A 20554-nucleotide genomic window follows, 5' to 3' on the forward strand; every position below is an offset into this window, starting at 1 on the left:
CTGAAAAAAAAATCCATAAATACTTTGATAATCTCAACATTGCATCTCTAGAATATTTTAACAAAAAATTGATTCAATAATTATAAATACCCTCACATCAAAATAGAAATAATCTTTTCTGATAATGATTCAAGATGTCAAGCCAAAAATGGCCACGTGTTAGAGGCCCTAATAGTTTGTGGGGGATGGTTTTTTTAATTTAGTTTTTTTATTTACGCACAGATGGACTTTATTCTCTGGTTCGAATGAACACAGAGTATCTGCCAATGAAAACAACAGAAGAATCATTGATCCCATTCCCGTAAATATCTCCAACCCAGAAGGGCATTTGTTGATTCCACCCTAAATCTCAAAGAAACCTCATCCTTCTCCTCAGTAGTAGAGTGGGACCCACATTTGTCTGCTGCATTAGGTGATTAAACACTACTAAATATGGAAATGAGTATTGAAAGAACGATAACATTTTACTGCTGCTAAATAATTTTGTTGTATAATTATTTAAAATGAACAATTCGGCTTGAAAGATTGGTGTTTTACAGAGTTTGTTGTGATTGCTGTTTGCAGTATTGCAGGCGTGACTGTATAAACACAGTCATTATTATAGTGTATCAGATATCGTGTGTGTTGGATATTCCTATTTGTTAAATGGTGTATAGAATTATATTTTTAATTGTCTGTACTTAAAAGCATGGAAGATGGAGAGAATCTAGAAATGCCCATTTATTTACATTACCTCAGAAACCCAGAAATAATAGATTTTTACATTTATATACGAATGGAAAAGTAAAAGAGAGAGAGAGAGAGAGAGAGGGGGATGAAGAAAAAGCAGAGAATAAAAGAGACCGGATGTTGACAAATTTCATGTCCCTGTTCTAAGAAGGTCGTTTGTTTGTGAAGATTTCTTATCTGGGATCTCTCTCTTTCTCGCTCTCTTAAAAGAAAAAATAAAAATAAAAGTAAAAGCTTTCTCTCTCTAAATATTCTTTGAGAGAGAAAGAGAGTGGCCCAGCAGATCGAAATCTCCTCCTTTTCTTCAATCTGGTCACGATCTAAGCTCCTTCAATGGTGTTGCAAAAACACCCACTTTGTTGTTTGTTGAATTATTGGTATTATTTTCTTTAGCTGCTTTGGTATCAGTGGTGAGAGTCCGGGACTCCGAATTTTCCATGATGGGTAGTTTCCGTTGAATGAATCAATTGATGCAGGATTCTTGTGGAGGGAGGTGATAGGAGGATGTGGGTCTGAGGTAAGATTTATTTTTTACTTTCGAAGTAACCTGATTTATGGTCTTATTTCGCTTGATGATTGGGTTAATTGGGCTTTACTTCATTAAATATATATATATATATATATATATATTTGTTGGCCTTTCTATGGCTTGGCTGTGCATTTATTTACTTTTTTGTTGTTGTTGTTCCATTGCAACTTATAAACTCCATTGATTTTTCTTTTGATATGTAGTCCTTATTGTTTTCCTTTGTATTAGTGGAATGGGTATTAGGTTTTGATCGATGATTATCGTATTTCGATGGTATTTGTGCTGTTAATATTAGGTTATTTATATTAATTCTTGGTTGTAGTTGATCTGTTTTATTAACTTTATTACTGATGGCGTTCCCTATATTAAGTATTAAGTAGAGAAAACTCAGAACTTTCCTTCTTAATCTTAAAGGCTTCGTAAAGTCACAGCATACTGAGTTTTTGTCCAAATTTTCGTCGACGTTAAGAATCTGTGTGATGTGAGAAACTTGAGGTGATTACCAGTTCTGTTCGCTTATGTTGCCTGTGCTCTCTCTCTCTCTCTCTCTCCCCCTCCCGGCACGTGCTTTTCCTACTTTATCAGAAACATGAAACATTAGTACCACTTCTGAATTCTTGCATTCATTCTAGATTAAGTTTTAATGAAGGAGAGTTGTGTACTAATGAGTTATGCTATGGTCGTCTAGCCTTGAAAACCCAACCACTTGTGATTGGATTACCATATTGCATATCCCTCTGCTTTTTTTTTTTTTTTTGATAAGTAAATATTGCATATCCCTCTTCTACTGACAACTATGGAATTATTCCTTGAGAAATGTAGATTCCTACTCTTAACGAAGGGGCATTATGTTGAATTTATCACTGTTAATGGTTAGTATCAATGTGGAATGTGAGGAGGCTACTTTAAGACAATGTTTTTCTTGTTCTGAGAGCAAAATATGAGATAGCAATTCAAGTGTTCTGTCTAGCTCCATGGGTATTTATAACCTGAGACTCTTAAGCCAGAAATACTTTAGCATTTGTTGAATAGCTTCTTAACAAGGCTGTTGATCCTTAGGCGTCATATAAGAGTTTGAGGAGGAGAGTGATTCTGGAATTTATTGAGTGGAGAGGCTTTCAGATACCATAGAGTGAACTGCTTCCCCTAGGAGTCTGTAAGGTCATGGGACATACTGGATGGAGGGGAAAAGGTCTAATAACATAATTAAGCAGTTGAAAGGGGAAGAAGATTTAGGAAGTTAAATTAGCAATAGAAATGGAAGAAAGAAGCAAGAATAAATGAGAACATTTACGGGAGAAAAACTTATAAAAGATGTTGGAAATGTAAGCAGACAATGTGAAGTGACATATATGCATATAAAATGCAACGTTAGTCCTCACACAAGATGGGATCTTGGTGTTTAATCAAACTCATCCTTGAACTTGTGTATCCTTCCCTTTCCAATGGCTTGTCTAAATCCTTCCCATAGAAAACAATCTTGGGTTGCTTTGCTGGTAATGAATTGCCCCTGGTCTAAAGAATTAAGTTGATAGACATCGCCACCATTTCTCCATTATTTCTTTCTCCAGAGTATTGTGACCATATAAATTTTATAGTATTTGCTCTCTTGTGACAACAGCGATCTAGCACAAGCACTCATACCAATCACTCTAAAGTATGAAGTGTGCTCATGGTGGCATATGCTTTGGATTATCATTTTTGTTTGGGGATTGGGGTGGGGACAAGACTCAAGTATGTATGTATATGACCATCCCATCCTTGTCAAAACTAGGAGAAGCAGTTCTGCTTATTGTGAATCTTTACATGAAGCTAACTATTTATTGTTACTTTTTGTTAATGGTAGGCATGTTATATTTGAAAACGTTTCTTCATTGATTTTCAGGAATGGGAACAAAAGTGCATTGTAAAAGTTATTTGCCAGGATTTTACCCAATGAGGGATCTTAACGAGAATTCTAACAGCTGTAGCTGGCCCCTATATTATGGTGATAAAACCATGGTAAATGGGCAGTATTATAATGCTTTCCTGCCCAGGGCTGCTACAGATCTGTATCCAGGTTATGACAAGGATGTAGTGAAGCAGACAATACTCAAGCATGAGGAAACATTCAGAACTCAGGTATTCAAATTTTCTTGGCCCGTTCAAATACCAAGGGGTTCATTAATTGGGTTCTTACCAGATTGATTTTATATGGAGAGGACCTTGATATGATATGGTTCAATCATAGTAAATTTGAGCCTTGTTTATTACTTATCTTCTCTATTTGAATCATAGAAACTCAGGTAATTAGATTTATTCTGAATTTTCTGTCATCATCCAGGTCTATGAACTTCACCGCCTATACAGAATACAGAAGGATTTGATGGATGAATTCAAGAGGAAAGAACTACATAAAAACATTATGCCTGTTGAGACATTATTTTCATCGAGCCCCTTAGCTTCTCAAATTACATCGGGAGATGCTCAGAAATGGTATATCCCCAGCTTCCCTCCAGAGAAATCTGTTTCTGCTAGACCATCTGTTTCAGGTGTTGAGGACATTCATTCTCCTTTGAGTTCTATGAAAAGAAATGGCACACAAGTTGGTCCTTTTCCATCCCAAAATGGGGGTAGTTCGAAGGATTTAGAGGTGCTGGACTCCAGACCCACGAAGGTCAGGAGAAAATTGATTGATCTTCAACTTCCAGCTGATGAATACATTGATACTGAAGAAGGGGAACAGTTCAGTGAAGAAAAAGCTTCTGGTATGTCGAGTTATCATTCTAACATAAATCATATGGTAGCCACTGATAATGGCGTAAAGCTGTTTCTTGGCGATGGTGGGAAGAGTGGCTTTCAAGGAGATGCTTTGAAACCTGATATGTATTTAGAGAGCAGAAATGGTTTGGCTGACTTAAATGAGCCTATTCAGGTTGAAGAAACAAATGCTTCTGGACATGTAGATCTTCTGGGCCAGGTTGTCTCTTACCATGAGACTCGAGGCCTGGATCTGTCTGCTAAACCTAACTTGCAGTTTCAAAGTTTGCCAAAGGGAATTTCACTCAACTCCCACCATGGAAGTGATAATGGGACTCGAAACAGTTGGCACTTAGAGAGCAGAGGAAATGGAAAAGGGTGGTTTGACCATGTGCTTGAAGCAGGTATAATTTCTTCATCTAGTTACACAAAAAATCCTTAAGTTGGTTCCGTTTAAATTCTGAAATTTCCCATGTGTTTTTATTGAGGAATGTCTCTGGTGGGATTATTCCTTTGCGTTATTATTGCTTTTTTTCATATGGCTACCATTTTGTTTGCAGGGCACGGTAAAAGTGACTTGAAATCTGGTTCTCAAGTTCTCCAACCAGAGGTATCTTCCCAGCCAATGCAAGTTTTGCTTAAAGTTCATGAACCTTCTGCTTACCATCTAACTGATCAAAGCAAGATCGGATTGTGGAATGAAAGAACAGTGTGCGCTTCAGAAACCCCAGATAGAAGTCATGAAATCTCCAGCAATAAGCATCTGGGGTCAATGGTGACTTCCCATATGCCCAGCCCATATCCTATTGTTCCTTCCTCTGATTTGGCCAAGTCTTGGTCTCACTCAGTTTCATCTTGGGAAAAACAAAGTAGCTCCTTAAGTCAGAAGTCAATATCAGGTAAAAAACAACCATGTTTGAACTCATCTGCTGCTTCATTGAGTAAGAGTTGTCAGTCATCAGTGCAGAGCAATGGATTTTTTGGAGATGCATGGCATCTTAAGAGCAATTCTAGCTGTAACCCGGGTTCTGGAAATGAAGCGCCTAACATAAATGGATTTTACCAGGGGTCATCATCTGGGTCCAAGGAACTATCGGTTCACCTCCCTTCAATCAGCTATGATTATCTGAACTGTGTTAATGATCATAACAGAGCTCCAGATCAATTCAGCAATAATAGTTTTGTGAAGTACTCTAAGGGTTCAGATTACATGGACATGAGATCTGTGAAAGATGAGAGCTTGAATGTGGTTCTTCCAAACCATTCATCCAACAAAGTAGCTCCCAGGCAAGGTTTTGAGATCATAGATGGAGGACAGAAGCATGAAGACCATCTTTCAGTCTTGCCATGGCTCAGACCTAAGCCTTCTTCTAAGAATGAGACCTCCAATGCCGGGAGAGTTTTAAACACAGAGGAGCTGAGTTTCCTGCAATCTTCACCAAGTCAGGTGTCCAACAAAAAGGAGATGGAAAAGAACATAAAAGTGGTTTCTTGTTCTAATGATGTTGAGATCAAGAGGATTGAAATAGATGACTACCCAACTAATAGAAAAATTCTTGGGTTTCCAATATTTGAGAAGTCTCATATTTCTGAAAATGAGTCTTGTTCTTTCACCTCCCCCTCTATGTCCCTTCCTCTCCCATTAAAAGGTGAAGTTGTGGAGAATAACAGGAAAAACAGAGACCTTGATATGAACTTGCCTTGTGAACCTGCAGTTCCTGACTTTGGTCAGACAGCAGAAGTTTTTGTCAAAGATAAGAAAACAGATGCAAATGTTTCTATTTTCAGACATAACATTGATCTGAATTCCTGTATAAGTGATGATGAAGCATCCTTGTTACCTTCTATTCCAAGCACTAACGTGAAGATTACAGCAGGGATAGATTTAGAAGCCCCTGTAGTTGCTGAGACTAAGGAGGATGACACTCACGGAGATGCTGCCGAAAAGCAGCATGATGCTCCTTTACAACTAGAACAACACAATATTGAGCACCTACAGGATGAACTTATGATGGTAGCAGCAGAGGCAATCATTTCCATCTCAACATCAGGTTTGCTCAATCAGTTTAATAATGTTACTTGCAATCCATCAGCAGCCTCTGTGACAGACCACCTTAATTGGTTTGCGGAGATAGTTTCCTCATATGGACAAGACATTGAGGGCAAGTCTGATGCTCTTTTGAGAGTCAAAGATGGTGATGACAATGAAGAAGAAGGGAGTGATTACTTTGAGTTGATGACATTAAAACTAATGGAGACCAAGGAAGAAGATTATATGCCTAAACCTCTGGTTCCAGAAAGCTTAAAGCTGGAGGAAACTGGAACTACTGTATTACCAAATCGGCCCCGAAAGGGCCAGGCAAGGAGGGGGAGGCAGAGGAGGGACTTCCAAAGAGACATCCTTCCAGGCCTTGCTTCTCTTTCAAGGCATGAGGTAACAGAAGATCTTCAAACGTTTGGCGGGCTAATGAGAGCAACAGGTCATTCGTGGCATTCAGGGTTAACGAGGAGGAGCTCCACCAGGAATGGATGTGGGAGGGGGAGGCGACGGTCAGCAGCGAGTTCCTCGCCTACCATGCCAACAAGCCCAGCTTGCACTCCACTGATACAACAGCTTAATAACACTGAAGTGGGACTGGAGGATAGAAGCCTAGCAGGGTGGGGGAAGACGACTAGACGACCCCGCCGGCAGAGATGCCCCGCAGGTAATCATGCATTGATCCCTTTAACCTAGTGGTGGAAAGAAGCTGCGATTTATTCATTTAGAATTTTATAGAGGGAGGTAAGGAGTTGTTTCTTTGGCAGCCCCGCCGGGAGAGGGAGTGTTGTGGAGGAGGGTGGGTAAGATGGTTCTGAGCCATGGGGACTGCCTTTGTACATTTCTTGACCCAAAATTTGGGCTTGCTTGATTATCTACCTTTGAATGTTCACCTACTTTGTATTATCAGAAATAATGTTGTATGATTTCTCCCGGCATATATAACAGCATTCCTTCACTCATATGTTCACAGCCACTTGGGTCCAAGTGGTGTTTCCTCATTGTATTGAGTACCCCTACATCTGCTTCGTCTGGTTGAATGAATGAATATGAAGGCTAATAACGTCAGGTTGAAATATGCTGAAGTGCTATCTACTGGGAACACTAAAGCAAATGAAATATGCAGTTGTTTGCTTAACTGATCTCTCTCAATCATTCAGTAGACCTGCTGAACTTACATATTTTCTGTTCTGTATATGGGTTATTATTATGGGAAAGTGTCCGATGATACTTAGCCATATAAATGAACACTAACAGAAACCACGATCGAGATGGGTGAAGGAATCACACATAAATAGGAAAAATCTTTGATCAAAGTTATGATCTTTGAATCTCTCTCTCACCAACTAATGGAAAGAGGGTGTCCTCTAAATAAGACTTTTTAAAGTTGCGTTTAGATGGTGAAGCATTTTCATATATTTTGTAAATATTAGTGAAAAAGTAATGATAGAATATTAAATAGTAATAAAAAATAGATAAAAAATAATAATAAAATAATAAATAATAGTGAAATAAATACTCAAACTATGCCTAAATCACTATGGTTCCCTGATGCAAGAACCAGAATTGATGGCCAACCAAATTCACAGGCTTGCAATAATTGCACCCTGAAGAAGAGTATTTTACAGGAACCCAAGATTGTCACAAAATGGCATTATTTGAAGAAGAATAGATTCGCTTCGTATTGAAGAATTCTTTTCTGCCAGCATAGCGGTACATGGAAAAGATTGCTGGCCCCCTTCTTTTTTTTTTTTTTTTTTTTTTTTATATTCTCTTTTACCCTCAGAAGTGAATTTTCTTCACCGCTTTCGTGTGCATCTCTCCCCCTTGAAAAGGAATAAAGAAAAATCGCATAAAATTTTCAGATGGCTGAGTCTCTGCTTTCATTGGTTTGCCTGCAGGAGTTTTATCTATCTATCTATCTATCTATCAATGAATACAGGAACCCCCACTAGCCGTAGGTTTGCAAGGTGGATTGTTTGGAATGGTGTTTTCTTGTGACAAAGCGGCTTTTAATTCATTGTCTGTCCTTTATAGGGAACCAATTGTCTGTCATTTGAGGGATGGAGGAGAGGGCTGGCGCCTTGTTGGATATGGCGCGTGGAGGGTGGCGGTGGGGGCAAAGGCATGCCACTGGGGGACAAGGGTTAGAATTTAAGATGTTTTCGTTTTGTAGGCTGAGAGGCTTTCGCACTGCACAAATGCGTGCGTCGGCGTGTCGGTGTGTGAGTTGATTTTGTACTATTTTTTTTTTTGGTTGATGGTATTTTAGTCAAAGGTTGTCCTTTTTAACAGATACTCCGCCACCCAATCACATCTCGCAATTAGTCCCCCCCACTGCCTTTCTTTTTCTTTCCTTTCTTTTTCCATCGTCATGCTATAAAGCAAACACCCACTGCCTTTTGCTTCTTTGCCACTCCTCTCCCCTCCCCCCTCTCTCGTATTTCCACTTTTAACCTTATGATTTTCTTTTCATTTTTTTTAACGAAAAAGGATGGTATCTATAATTTATGAAAAATATTACAGTTTTATAGAGATCTCATAAAAATAAATTTATAAATTAACGTATCTTAATGTAATATATTATATCTATTTTACTATAAAAAAAAATTATATTTACAATCATAGAGTATATAAGCATTGCACACTTTTTTTTTTTAAAAAAAAGAGTAAATATGATATTTATATATAAAAATTAATTTTTTAATAGCAAACCTCACTTTTTTTTAAAAGTAGTGCGCAGTGCTTATACAATTTATGATTGTATCTAAGATTACTCTTATCATAAAAATATTTTTATAATAAAATAGATTTAACGTACCTCATCAAGTCACATCAGCTTAAGAATTTATTTTTATAAGATCTTTTTGTATTTGTATCATTTCTCATAATTTATTAAATGAATCATCACTTGTGACCAAAGAATGTCATGATTACAACTTAAAACTCCTTGACATTGTTGGCAATAACAATATCAAAAACCAAAACTGACCTTGTCCTAAAACCCTATCTCTAAAGACACCTTGGAGGTTACAATTTTTCTTTCAATTTCATTATGCACAAATACCCTAAGAAAATATGCTTAATGTAAAAAGTAATGTTTGATTTATATACAAAAAAAGTCTACACATTGATGTGATTTAATTTGATATATCATATCCTTAAAACACTTTTTGTAATAAAGTAGATGTGACGAATTATATTAAGTTACGCGAGTATGTTAAATTTCTTGTGTAAGATTTGTGTATAGACCTAACACCTCTCAGTATGTTAAATACTTTATATTTCTTTTAATTAACCATTGCTTCACTCTCACTTCAACCCATACATTTCAACTCATAGCAACTTAAATCATAATTTTATGTCACAAACCAGCGTTAATACAAATTGAATAAAATATTATATATTATATGTTCAATGGTTTTCGGTGAAACACATAATATTGATATGGATATTCTATCCTTTATGAAAACTTTTAGAGATACTGCATTTTTTTGATAGTTTGAGGAGGTGATTGTCAAAATTGATAGTTTAGATAGACACTTGCAAATTGAACCGTAATTTGAGTAGGCTTTCATGTGTATTTTCCCATAAATCATCTTCGATAAAGACTACAAGTGTAAAACACTTGTGATATTGCTATTTACTCAAAGAATACAATGTCTGTACAAGGAACACCCTGATCTCTTTCATGACATCATGAAGCCAAAATCAAGTTTCACAATATAATATCCCTATCTACCATTTAAATGATCTTGATGATTCAGCCAAAAACAAAAAAAAAAACAAAATTGATCATGACGAGAGGATTACTCTCTACAAACATGAGGTTTCTTTGAAATCCAGTGTTGTTCCTGGACTGATATTGAATTATTCCAAATTAGATCATCTCCCTTGAGAAAAATTAGCTATTGAACTGTCATTTTCTACATTATATCTTGGTTCAGAATCCAAAGTGGGGAAGTTCTTCAAAACCCTGTAAATTTCATATGTTTGCAAATGAGAGGAATCTCCAGCTCCAAATCTGTAGATTGTTTTCTCAAGTTCAATTGAACTCCATCCAGGAACCTTGGTTAGGCCTATACCTTCCATCATTGATCTCACCTTCCTAACTTCATTCCAGTCTCCTCCTTCTGCATATATATTTGATAATAAAGTATAGTATCCAGTATCATCTGTACTAATATCTCTAAGGTCTCTTTTGATGCTTTTGATCATGTCCATCCTCTGGTGGATTCGACACCCGTTAAGTAGAGCACCCCAGATGCTAGCATCTACAGGAAGTGGCATCGATTTGATAATTTCATAGGCTTCATTTAGATCACCAGATCGGCTCAGAAGGTCGACTACAACAGAAAAATGTTCTGTGTTGGGCTCAATGCCAAAATTCCTCATCAAGCTGAAATAGAACCTCCCCTTTTCAACAGAGCCTACATGACTGCAAGCTGATAGAATGTTCATGAACGTAACTTTGTTTGGTTTTATTCCTGAATCTACCATCCGATTGAAGAGTGAGATGGCAGCATCAATCTGACCATGTATTCCATAACCATCAATCATGGCACTCCACGAAACCACGCTCCGCTCTGACATGCTATCAAAAATTCCTTGGGCTGCTTGAAGGTCTCCAGACTTGGCATACATGTCAGTTAGAGCTGTATCTACATAATAATCCATCTTCAGACCACAGGTAATGAGCTTGTGGTGAACCCATTTCCCCTTTTCTAGATGACCCAAATGGGAGCAAGCTTGAATTACACTTAAGAAGGTCACCTCATTCATCTCAATACCATTTAAATACATTTGATCAAACAGGCGAATTGCCTCCACTGAATTACCATTCTGAGAAAATCCACAAATCATAGAATTCCAAGTTACAACACTTAGTTGTTTAATCTTTTCAAATATCATATATCCGGAGCAAACATCACCACATTTGCAGTACATGTCAATAAGCGAATTCTGGACAAACTCATCCAGAATGCCTCTTTTTATAACATGACTATGAATCTGATATCCAAGCTGTATTGAACCCATATTTCCACAAGCTGAAAGAGAACTTGACAGGCTATATGAATCTGGCATCAGTCCCTGCATCTGTATCTGCACAAATAGCTCTAATGCCTTCCTCAACAACCCTTTATGAGCAAAAAGCGAGATGAGCATATTCCACGATACAATATTTTTTTGCCCAAGGGCATGAAGAACCTCCTCGCAATAATTTAGTTTTCCACATTCAGCATACAATTCTATTAAAGCTGGCCCTAAAAATTCAATATCCGCAGCCAAAGCTTTTTTTATTACAAAGCAATGAACTGACTTCCCCTCTCTAAGCAAGCCTAACCTGGCACAAGAACATATGATACACATAATGGTCACTGCATTGGGTTCCACTTTAAACCCTTGCATCTCAACAAAAACATCCATTGCTTCTCGGAAGCAATTGACTTGGTTGTAGCATGTAATCATTGCAGTCCAACAAACAGTGTTCCGGTGAGTGACATTTTGAAAGATCATCTCTGCACTATGCAAGTCTCCACATTTAGAATACATTATAATCAGATAAGTATCCAAAAACCCATCGCTTCTAATTGCCCTTGTCACAACTTGACCATGAACTGACCTCGCTAGTCGCAAAAGACCCAAGTCACCACAAGCCTCAGCTACGCTAAGCATTGTCACTGAATCTGGTTCAACACCTTGAGAGACCATACCATGGAACAAATCCACGCCTTCACTTGCCTCTCCATTCTCAACATAACAAGATATAATTGAACTCCACAAAACCACATCTTTAATGTGCATTCCATCAAATATCTTTCGTGCATCATCTAAGCAGCCCATTTCGCCATACATACTAAGCAATGCAGTTTCGGCAATAGCATCAGTATCAAACCCAAATTTAATTATCCTCCCATGGACCTTCCCACCAATGCCCAGGTCACCAAAACCAGAGCAAGCTCTCAGAATGGAAGGATAAATAAACCTATTGACCTGGACTTGATGGTACAGCATTTTATGATACAGCGAAATCGATTCCTGGAAGAAATGGTTCCAAACATGACACTTAATTAGTACACCCCACATGAACGAATCCGGGTTAGGGAAGGTTTCAAAGACAAGTCTAGAGGATTGGAGGTAACCCATTTGGGCATAAGACTCAATGAGTTTGGTGGAAGCAAGCGGGTCTTCATGGAGGCGAGTGACAAAGAGATGGGCGTGGAGTTGGGTTAGTGTTCTTAAAGTGGTGCAGGACCTGAACAGAGGCATATATAGCGTCATTCTTCTTGTTCTTTGAACATCTACAAGGTTAAATCTAAAGTCCAGGTGAACCCATGGTCTAAGCAAGAGAAAGAGCTGTCCTGTTTTTGACTCAGTATGAAGAGAGCATGGAACGTCAATACAACCCAATATAATGCGAGGTTCCAATGAAGTGTTAGTGCTCTGTCTTCTACAACCTTTGAGGCGGAAGCTCACTCGTTTGAAATTTGGGGAATATTATCAGATATTTATAAAATACGGACAATATTTATTAGAATATGTTATATAATTAATATTATTTATATGAATTTGCATAAATTTGTTGTATTTTACAAATAGACCCTCTTCTAACTAATTCTAATTTATATTAAATTTACCATAGAACATTTACAATCTAATATTTTTAATAAACTTGATTATTATAATTAACGAGCCTATAACCAGCACAATACGTAGACCGTTATTTATGCTGAATTTTATAACTCTAAATAGTTCATTAATATACATAATCACTACCACAACTATTAATAAAATGTATATCAAATATATATAAAATGGAGCATGCATATATAAAAGAGTACACTTTACCAATAAATATTTTATGGTCAATTTACAATATTAAAGATGTAATAAATATATGGTTGTTCAATTTAAAAAAAATATAAAATAGATATAATTAATATGAGACACGATTGTTCAATTAATATTTTATGGTCATCATTCTGGTCCAACACAAATACAAATATATATATATATATAATAATAATGGTATATCTAATATTTAATATATTTATTATACTTTCTATACCAATATTAAGTTTAAAAATATTATATTTACTATTTTTTTCCTGATCTTGTTTTTCTATAAGTTCTTTTGCAATTTTATGTAAGATTTTCTCAACCTATTTGTCAAATAGCACCGACGACATTGATCTTGAATCATCAACCAGCTTCAATTTATCCGATACCTAAATACCGAAACACTTATTAAATAAACTACACATTTAATTAAAATATAGATGTTCACGTGTGTGTCTGTGCAAATGAAGATATACATTGTACTTACTCTTCTAATAGTAATTGATTTTCTATATCTGTTGCATCACACATATATATAAAAGTAACATAAGAAACAAATAGAACTGAAAAATAGATGAGAATTAAATACCTTTCAGCAGATTGTTGAAGATTTCATTATATACAATATATTTTGTACATAAACGAGCATCGTAGGCTTTTTTTGTGATAAGAACTTTTAATTATTCTTTTCTTTTTACAACGTATAGTTGACCATGACTAAAAACTGATTTTTCAAGAAAAAGTCTGATATGTTCTAATATTTGACCTTGACTTTTGTTGATTATTATTGCAAAGCATACAGAGATTGGAAATTGTCTTCTCTTCAATATAAAAGACAATTTAAATTCGAAAGTGGGCAAAATGATGCGAGGAATAAATACTTTTTTCTCCAACGTGCGTTCCGGTCATGATTTGTGCCTCAACAATCCATTTTGATAACTGAGTAACTATACGTCGAGTGCCATTGCAAAGACTATTACTCTGATTTAAATTCTGAAATAGCGTTATTGATACCCCTACTTTCAATCTCAATTTATGATTTGAAATATTGAGAAATTTCAAAGAATTTAAAAATTCTACTGGAAACATCGTTTGTTGTTTTGTAATACTGTCTTCGGCTTTACATATTGAGTCAACATTGAAAAATATTTGTTCATCCAAATCGATGAGCTGATCTATCATGTAGTCATTGATATACTACACAACATCATTTGTAGGTGTTATAATTGGTATTTCTCTCAAGTATATTGAATTATTACATTTATCTCTCAAATCTGGATAGGTAGCATTTACGATATCGGTAATAGGATGATTATTAGGCTGAACAATTAAATCAAGTGGTATCTCAATCATTCATTCACTTTCAACACAGCTCAAGTCACCGTCACCCATTCTTAAGATACAATTTGCAAAATCTCTTGTAACAATATCTCCCATACTATGGTCGAGTCTCATATTTTTAGTCATTATAAAAATTACACAATTCCTCCACAATGAAGATCTATTAATAGTTGCCTCAACTATTTGCTCTCTTTGACCTTTGGATACAACTAGTAATATTTGACGGAAATCACCGTCGAGAACAACTGGCTTGTCCCAAATGGTTTTTCTACACTATTTACATTAGTAAATCGTAAAATATCTCTCAACGAACGATCCACAGCTTCAAAACAATTATGGTGAATTTTAGGAGCCTCATCCCAAATTATGAGACTTGTTCTTACCATTAATTCTCCAAATTGAGAGTCTTGTTTAAATGAGCAAGTTGAATTATTTGACACATTAATTGGTATTTGAAATAAAATCTTAAATGAGCAGTTCGACCATTAGGCAATAATAGGGTCGCAATTCAGGATGAAACGATTGCAAGTACTATTTTCCCTTCTGAACGTAATTTAAATATCAATATTTTCCAAAAATAAGTTTTTCCTGTACCACCATGTCCATATACAAAAAAGAAACCACCATTTCCACCATCCACAGATTTAATGATAGAGTCATATATTCACTTCTGTTCAACATTAAGATTAACAAATAACTTATTATGTTCGTTCTTTAACACAACACTATTATAGTCCAACTCCTCTTGTACCAATCTGTTATTGCTTTCCACAAGTAGTAATACATCTAGATACGACATATTTTCAAACTCTCTTAACGATCTTCCACTTCTTGCCAACAACTGCTCAATTTCACAAAGTGCATAATTTTTTTTTTCTATATCTCAATAAGATGTAAGCTTTCACAATTAAAAATTCTTCTTTGGTGGTAAGAATGTCTTCAGATAACAACTTCCAATTAACAATCCATAATTTATAAGGATCTGTAACCTCACAAAAAATTAATATTGTGATTGACAAACAATTCACGTAGTTGCTTCCCAGATGCTCATTGCGAAGCATGATTTAGAGCTTCATGCCACTCTTTATATTCATCAAGTAAACCAAGGGCATAACTTGCCGACTTGTAAGATGGGCACATTACGTTAGTTACTGTTCTTATTTCTTCAAAAGATCGAGATCCTTTGACTATATTAAGAAGCATGCGTAAATAAAATCGCTCATCACTCCCAGGATGTGAGTAATATATTCATCCTACACATCGTCCTTGCTTTCTCAAATTCCATTCTTTATCTCTATTATTCCAAATCCATTTAGATGGTAAATTCGAATATGTTAAATTTCTTGCTTCCTCATACATATCATTTGCCTTTATCTATTCAGCAAACTTTGTTTGTAAAATATTTGGTCGATCAAGTACATTATCTAAATTATCTGAATCTTCAAACATGATTGACTACTCATTTTCAAGATGGAAACTTAGCCTATCAAACCGAAATATTCTCCAACATGCTTCTGTTGCAGATAGATATTTGCAATTTAAATACCATTTAATCGCATCAATATTAGTAACATGTTGTGACCTTGCAGAACCATCTATATGAAGATTTTCTTCCAGAATTACAGTCGCACGGTCAGGTCCTTTATTGATGTACTTGAACAAATACTTTATAGATCTTGAACGATTGCACCATTCAATATTTATATGTGCTTGATATTTCACCAATAGGTCCACGTTGTAAGTAACAATAAATCTATTGTCCAACTTAAGACCATTCTTTTTAATATACATATCAGGATTGTATTTTCTCCTATATACTGCAAATCCATATTCACCAATTGACATCTCCCTACAAAATTTCTTCGGAAAACTTTTATTACATTTGTTATTAATCATACAACTTACTTTTGGATTTATAAATCCACATGGACCATGAACCATACACTGCTTCACCGCATCATAAGTGATTTTATGTGTCCTTCTCGTTCACTTTCTTGTAGTGCCATATATGATGGATGTAACTCATTAATCATTTTCAATCCACATTCTTTATATTTGACAACAATATTCCAATGAGCATCCTCAATACCAATATCACCAATAATAATTGCAGCAATCTCAGAATCGTTGGGTAAATTATGTTCTCTTCCATCTATTGTTCTTGAACTAATAAGACGTAGTCTCATTTGATGAATATCATCTTTTGAGAAACGGTCTCTTACCATACAAATTTTTTTTATCAATTCATTCATTTCATTAAGCATCTGGACCAATACAGTAAGAATTGATGACTCAATAATTTTATTGGAGTTGTTGTGATTCAGTATACTTATTTGATTTTGTACCTCATTTTCAGTGTCATAGAAGTATAACTGTGCAAATTAAGAATTATAACCATCTATTGGATGTAGGGTTCCAATTTTATGATTATTTTGACCATTAATTCGAAAGATGTATGGACCGCCTCCATCATTGATATTCTTGTCTACGTTTCCACCTATTGAAGTCATAGCAAGAACGACATTATAACTTCGTATTTGTGTCTTAAATCTTTTACAATGTTACCTACCCGTAGGACTTAACAATTCTTCTAAGAGAGAATGTGGTTTCTGAAGTAAATGTAACATAACTTGATCCTCCATACAACAAATAGAAAATCTCGGTTGAGTGGGCATCCTTGATTTTGAGTTCTCTTTTCATACCATAATATTACTTCACAATAATCACATTAATAAGATAGATGACCAAAATTTCAAAGGTCTGTGTATTTTCCTAGAATGTAGAAAAGAAAACCAAAAAACATCATTACTATTAATCTTATTATAAAAAAATGTGTTATGATACATCAATTATGTAATTGAGTCATTTACTTGGTGGTTCGGTAGTTGTACTATCTTTGCTTCGTTCACCATTAACACACATAATTGCTCCACTTCCTATATCATCCATTATCATTCGTCTTCTACATTGCACAATTATGCTATCATTTATGCTGTCACTACTTTGTTCATTATCATGATACATTCTTGCTCTACTCCTTTTTTTTTTTTTATTGAAGAGTCGATAGCCCCAATTTAGTGGCTCCATCCCAAATTTATTAAAAACATCCTCGCTTTATGGCGGAGGAATACCTTGGCTACAACCAACGTATCTGAGAGTTTACAATAAAGAACTAAAAACCTCTTAAATACAAACCAATCAACCAATCAAAAAAATCAAATAAAACTCCAATCAAAATAAGCCTATAAGAACAAGCCAAAGGAAACTAAACCGGCCTATAAAATAAATCTAAAAACAGCCAAAACCAACAACCAATTGAAAATGAAACATAGGAAGTCCCAAATAATCCATCAAGACAATACCTTTTAAACACTAGGGGAATCGTTGAATACTATCATATATTTCATTTTTCCCCATTTCTCCGTCTCTTGCTAAAAAATCCGTAGCATAGTTGGCTTCCTGGAATTGCTCTACTCCTTTTATCATTAATAATTGTTCGTCTTCTACTACTTGCTAGTCTAGCATTTTCCATTTTTAATTTTTCTGAATAATAGAAATGGTCACAAAGTAAAAAATGAACATAAATGCATTAGATAAAGATCAATAGTTTAACTTAACATAAGCAAATTAATTAAATCACGAATAAATGCATGAGAATGATTACCATGAAACAAATGATTTGAGATAAAGAACAAAATAACTAAAGATCAGAAGTGAACATAAATGCATCAGATAAAATTAAAAATGAACATTAATGCATCAGATAAAGATCAATCGTTTAATTTAATATAAGCAAATTAATTAAATCACGAATAAATGCATCAGAACAATCACCATGAAACAAATGATCTGAGATAAAGAACAAATTAACTAAAGATTAGAAATGAACATAAATGCATCAAATAAAGATCATTTGTTTAACTTAATATAAGCAAATTAATCAAATTACAAATAATCTGAATATAAAAATATGAGCTCATCTCCTAACAATAAATAAAATCATTAGCCATTATTATTAATAACATTTTAACATATATATCAGATAAGAAAATTGCCGATTACGTATAATTACTTCGTTATCATTTAATATATTACTTGGTATTCTTTCTTTCTTACAGGATTTTTTTTTTTTTTGACTACTTAGAGCTACTTGTGTTAAGATGATATATTATTATGTAGACACCATGTATACTTAGATCTATTAATTAATATATCAAGGACCAATTGAAGTTGATTATGCTTGTAGTTTACCAAATATATTGTTTTGGTCCCCACATATAAGAATCCTAGATTCGTTCTTGATTGCAAAAAGACTAAAGTATTTTGGATACCTCTAAACCATCAAATAATGTTTAAGAGACTATTCCTTAAAAACCGTTTTCAGCTTACATATGTTTTTCTAACTTTAGCTTTCAAGACTTGTACAAAACTTTTGCTCTTTCTAATTAAATGCAACTACTGCATTGACTGTTTTTGTAATTGGCCTTCAAATTCTTTGATCAATAAAATTGTTTATTTATCAAATAAAAAAATGTATATAATGTATTAACCCTATGTACTTAGATCTATTTATTAATAAGACTTGCGTCCTAATCAAACGTGGCCCATGATCACATTTACTCTTCAACCCACGTTCAGCCCATGTCTCTTCCACTTGCAGCAGCTCACTTCTTCTTTATTCCCTTCCGGCCCACTTAAGCCCATACCTTCATTGCCTAGGGTTCTATTCGATCCCCAACTTCCAAATCACTTCATCATCTTCCCGAGCATTTACCTCTTGTCCTTCGTGCCCCCTTATTGCCACTGATCCCTTCAGGCCATACCCCCTATCGCGTAACAATTTTCGATTCCAAATACTGAAATCCTAGATCTCGTGGGTTTAGGATCTAAGAGGGTCAAACCATGGCGACTGCTTCAGGTATTTGTTCTTTTACATTTCTTTTACAATTCTCTTTGATTGTAATTGCAAGCCTATATAAAATGATTAGTTAAGGCGAGTATGAGTTCTCTGAAACTTGGGACCTTTTCAGAATTTGAGGTTATATTTATTTATTTTTTTCTTATTAAAATTGTATATTTTACGTCAATCGGTCTGAAGGTTTCTCATGGTAGGTTGAAATTGGTTGAGCTTATGAGTGAGGTGGAGCTGCTTGTTTTAGTGTTTTGACAAATGAGAAGTATTTTAAGATAACTAAATCAGTTTTAATCTTTTTAGGTATTCTTATGACTTCAATGTTGCTGGATTTAGTTCAGTTTGGTGTACGTTTGGGTTATTGAAGCTTCATAATGGAAATAGGCCTATTTGTTTCTCACATCTGAAATTTATATATTTTAATTTCTTACTTGGCATGTAATATGTTCTGTTATTTCTTAAGAGGTTATGTTTTGTCCGTTTCGGAATATTATTAGTAACATATTATCACTATCTCAAAAGGGTCCTTTTGGTAATAATGAGGCATGTCATGCATTTAAGACTTTTTTTTTAAACAACCAAAACATTATCTATACTTGTTTCCTAGATACGTTTTTTTTTTTTTTTTAAAGAATTTCTCAGATACTCTTAATAGCCATACATCATCTATACTTGTTTCTCATAAAAGAATAGCCGCACATACGTACGCTTATACCTAGCCCAAATAATTAGTTATAAAATCCATGCAAGTCTTAAATCTTGTTTGGGAAACATTAACATTTTGGAAAATTCTTAAAATTTATCATAAATTTATAATTTTCTACAAACATCATTTAAATACAAATGAACCATTTCCTCACCCAAACTAACATTTCCTTGAACCATAATTTCCAAACAACTAAAACATCATCTATTCTTGTAGATACTCTTATGATATATTTTCTGTGAGACTTGTGATTGTGTGGAAAGCAATCTAAAGGAAGAACAAATGAACCTAAAAAAGAAAAATTTATTCGAGTTTGCACATTATGTATCTGCAATCATTGGGACTTTAAGTTTTAATTGTAACTCTTAAGTTTTATGAATCTTTATGTTTTATATTTTTAAGTTTTATGATTCATTTATAATATTAGTTTCTTCATCTCTTAGGATTATGAACAAATATGTGTAATGCATAGATAGACTATATATATCATAAACACACAAAAGGCAGTTAGACTCACCTGTTTAATTTTCCTTTGAACTTCATCACCTCCACACCTGAGAAACAATTGAATGTAGAAATTACAGTGGCCTGACCTCACTTTATTTGAGAGAGAGATAGAGCAAAGAAGAAAGTCTAAGAAAGAAAAGCAATTTTCTAAAGAAAAAGTGAAAGAAAAACGCGTCTTTGGTTTCTCTTTGAAATATAGAAAACTGATTGCCG

At 34.8% G+C, this 20554-nt stretch overlaps 2 protein-coding genes across 2 annotated transcripts; one reads left to right on the forward strand and one right to left on the reverse strand.

Annotated features, from left to right (window-relative positions):
* Positions 1-818: 818 nt before the first annotated feature.
* Positions 819-7008, forward strand: LOC121257556. The gene is made up of 4 exons (XM_041158599.1): positions 819-1246; positions 3144-3379; positions 3582-4401; positions 4558-7008. Exons 2-4 carry the CDS (start codon positions 3146-3148, stop codon positions 6729-6731), a joined length of 3228 nt encoding a protein of 1075 aa, XP_041014533.1. The 5' UTR covers positions 819-1246; positions 3144-3145; the 3' UTR covers positions 6732-7008.
* A 2651-nt stretch (positions 7009-9659) lies between these two features.
* On the reverse strand, positions 9660-12502 carry LOC121257054 (putative pentatricopeptide repeat-containing protein At1g69350, mitochondrial). The gene has a single exon (XM_041157924.1). It carries the CDS (start codon positions 12315-12317, stop codon positions 9921-9923), a length of 2397 nt encoding a protein of 798 aa, XP_041013858.1. The 5' UTR covers positions 12318-12502; the 3' UTR covers positions 9660-9920.
* Between the last annotated feature and the right edge of the window lie 8052 nt (positions 12503-20554).

Source organism: Juglans microcarpa x Juglans regia, chromosome 3S, assembly GCF_004785595.1.
Source record: "Juglans microcarpa x Juglans regia isolate MS1-56 chromosome 3S, Jm3101_v1.0, whole genome shotgun sequence".
In the NCBI taxonomy this organism is placed as follows: domain Eukaryota; kingdom Viridiplantae; phylum Streptophyta; class Magnoliopsida; order Fagales; family Juglandaceae; genus Juglans; species Juglans microcarpa x Juglans regia.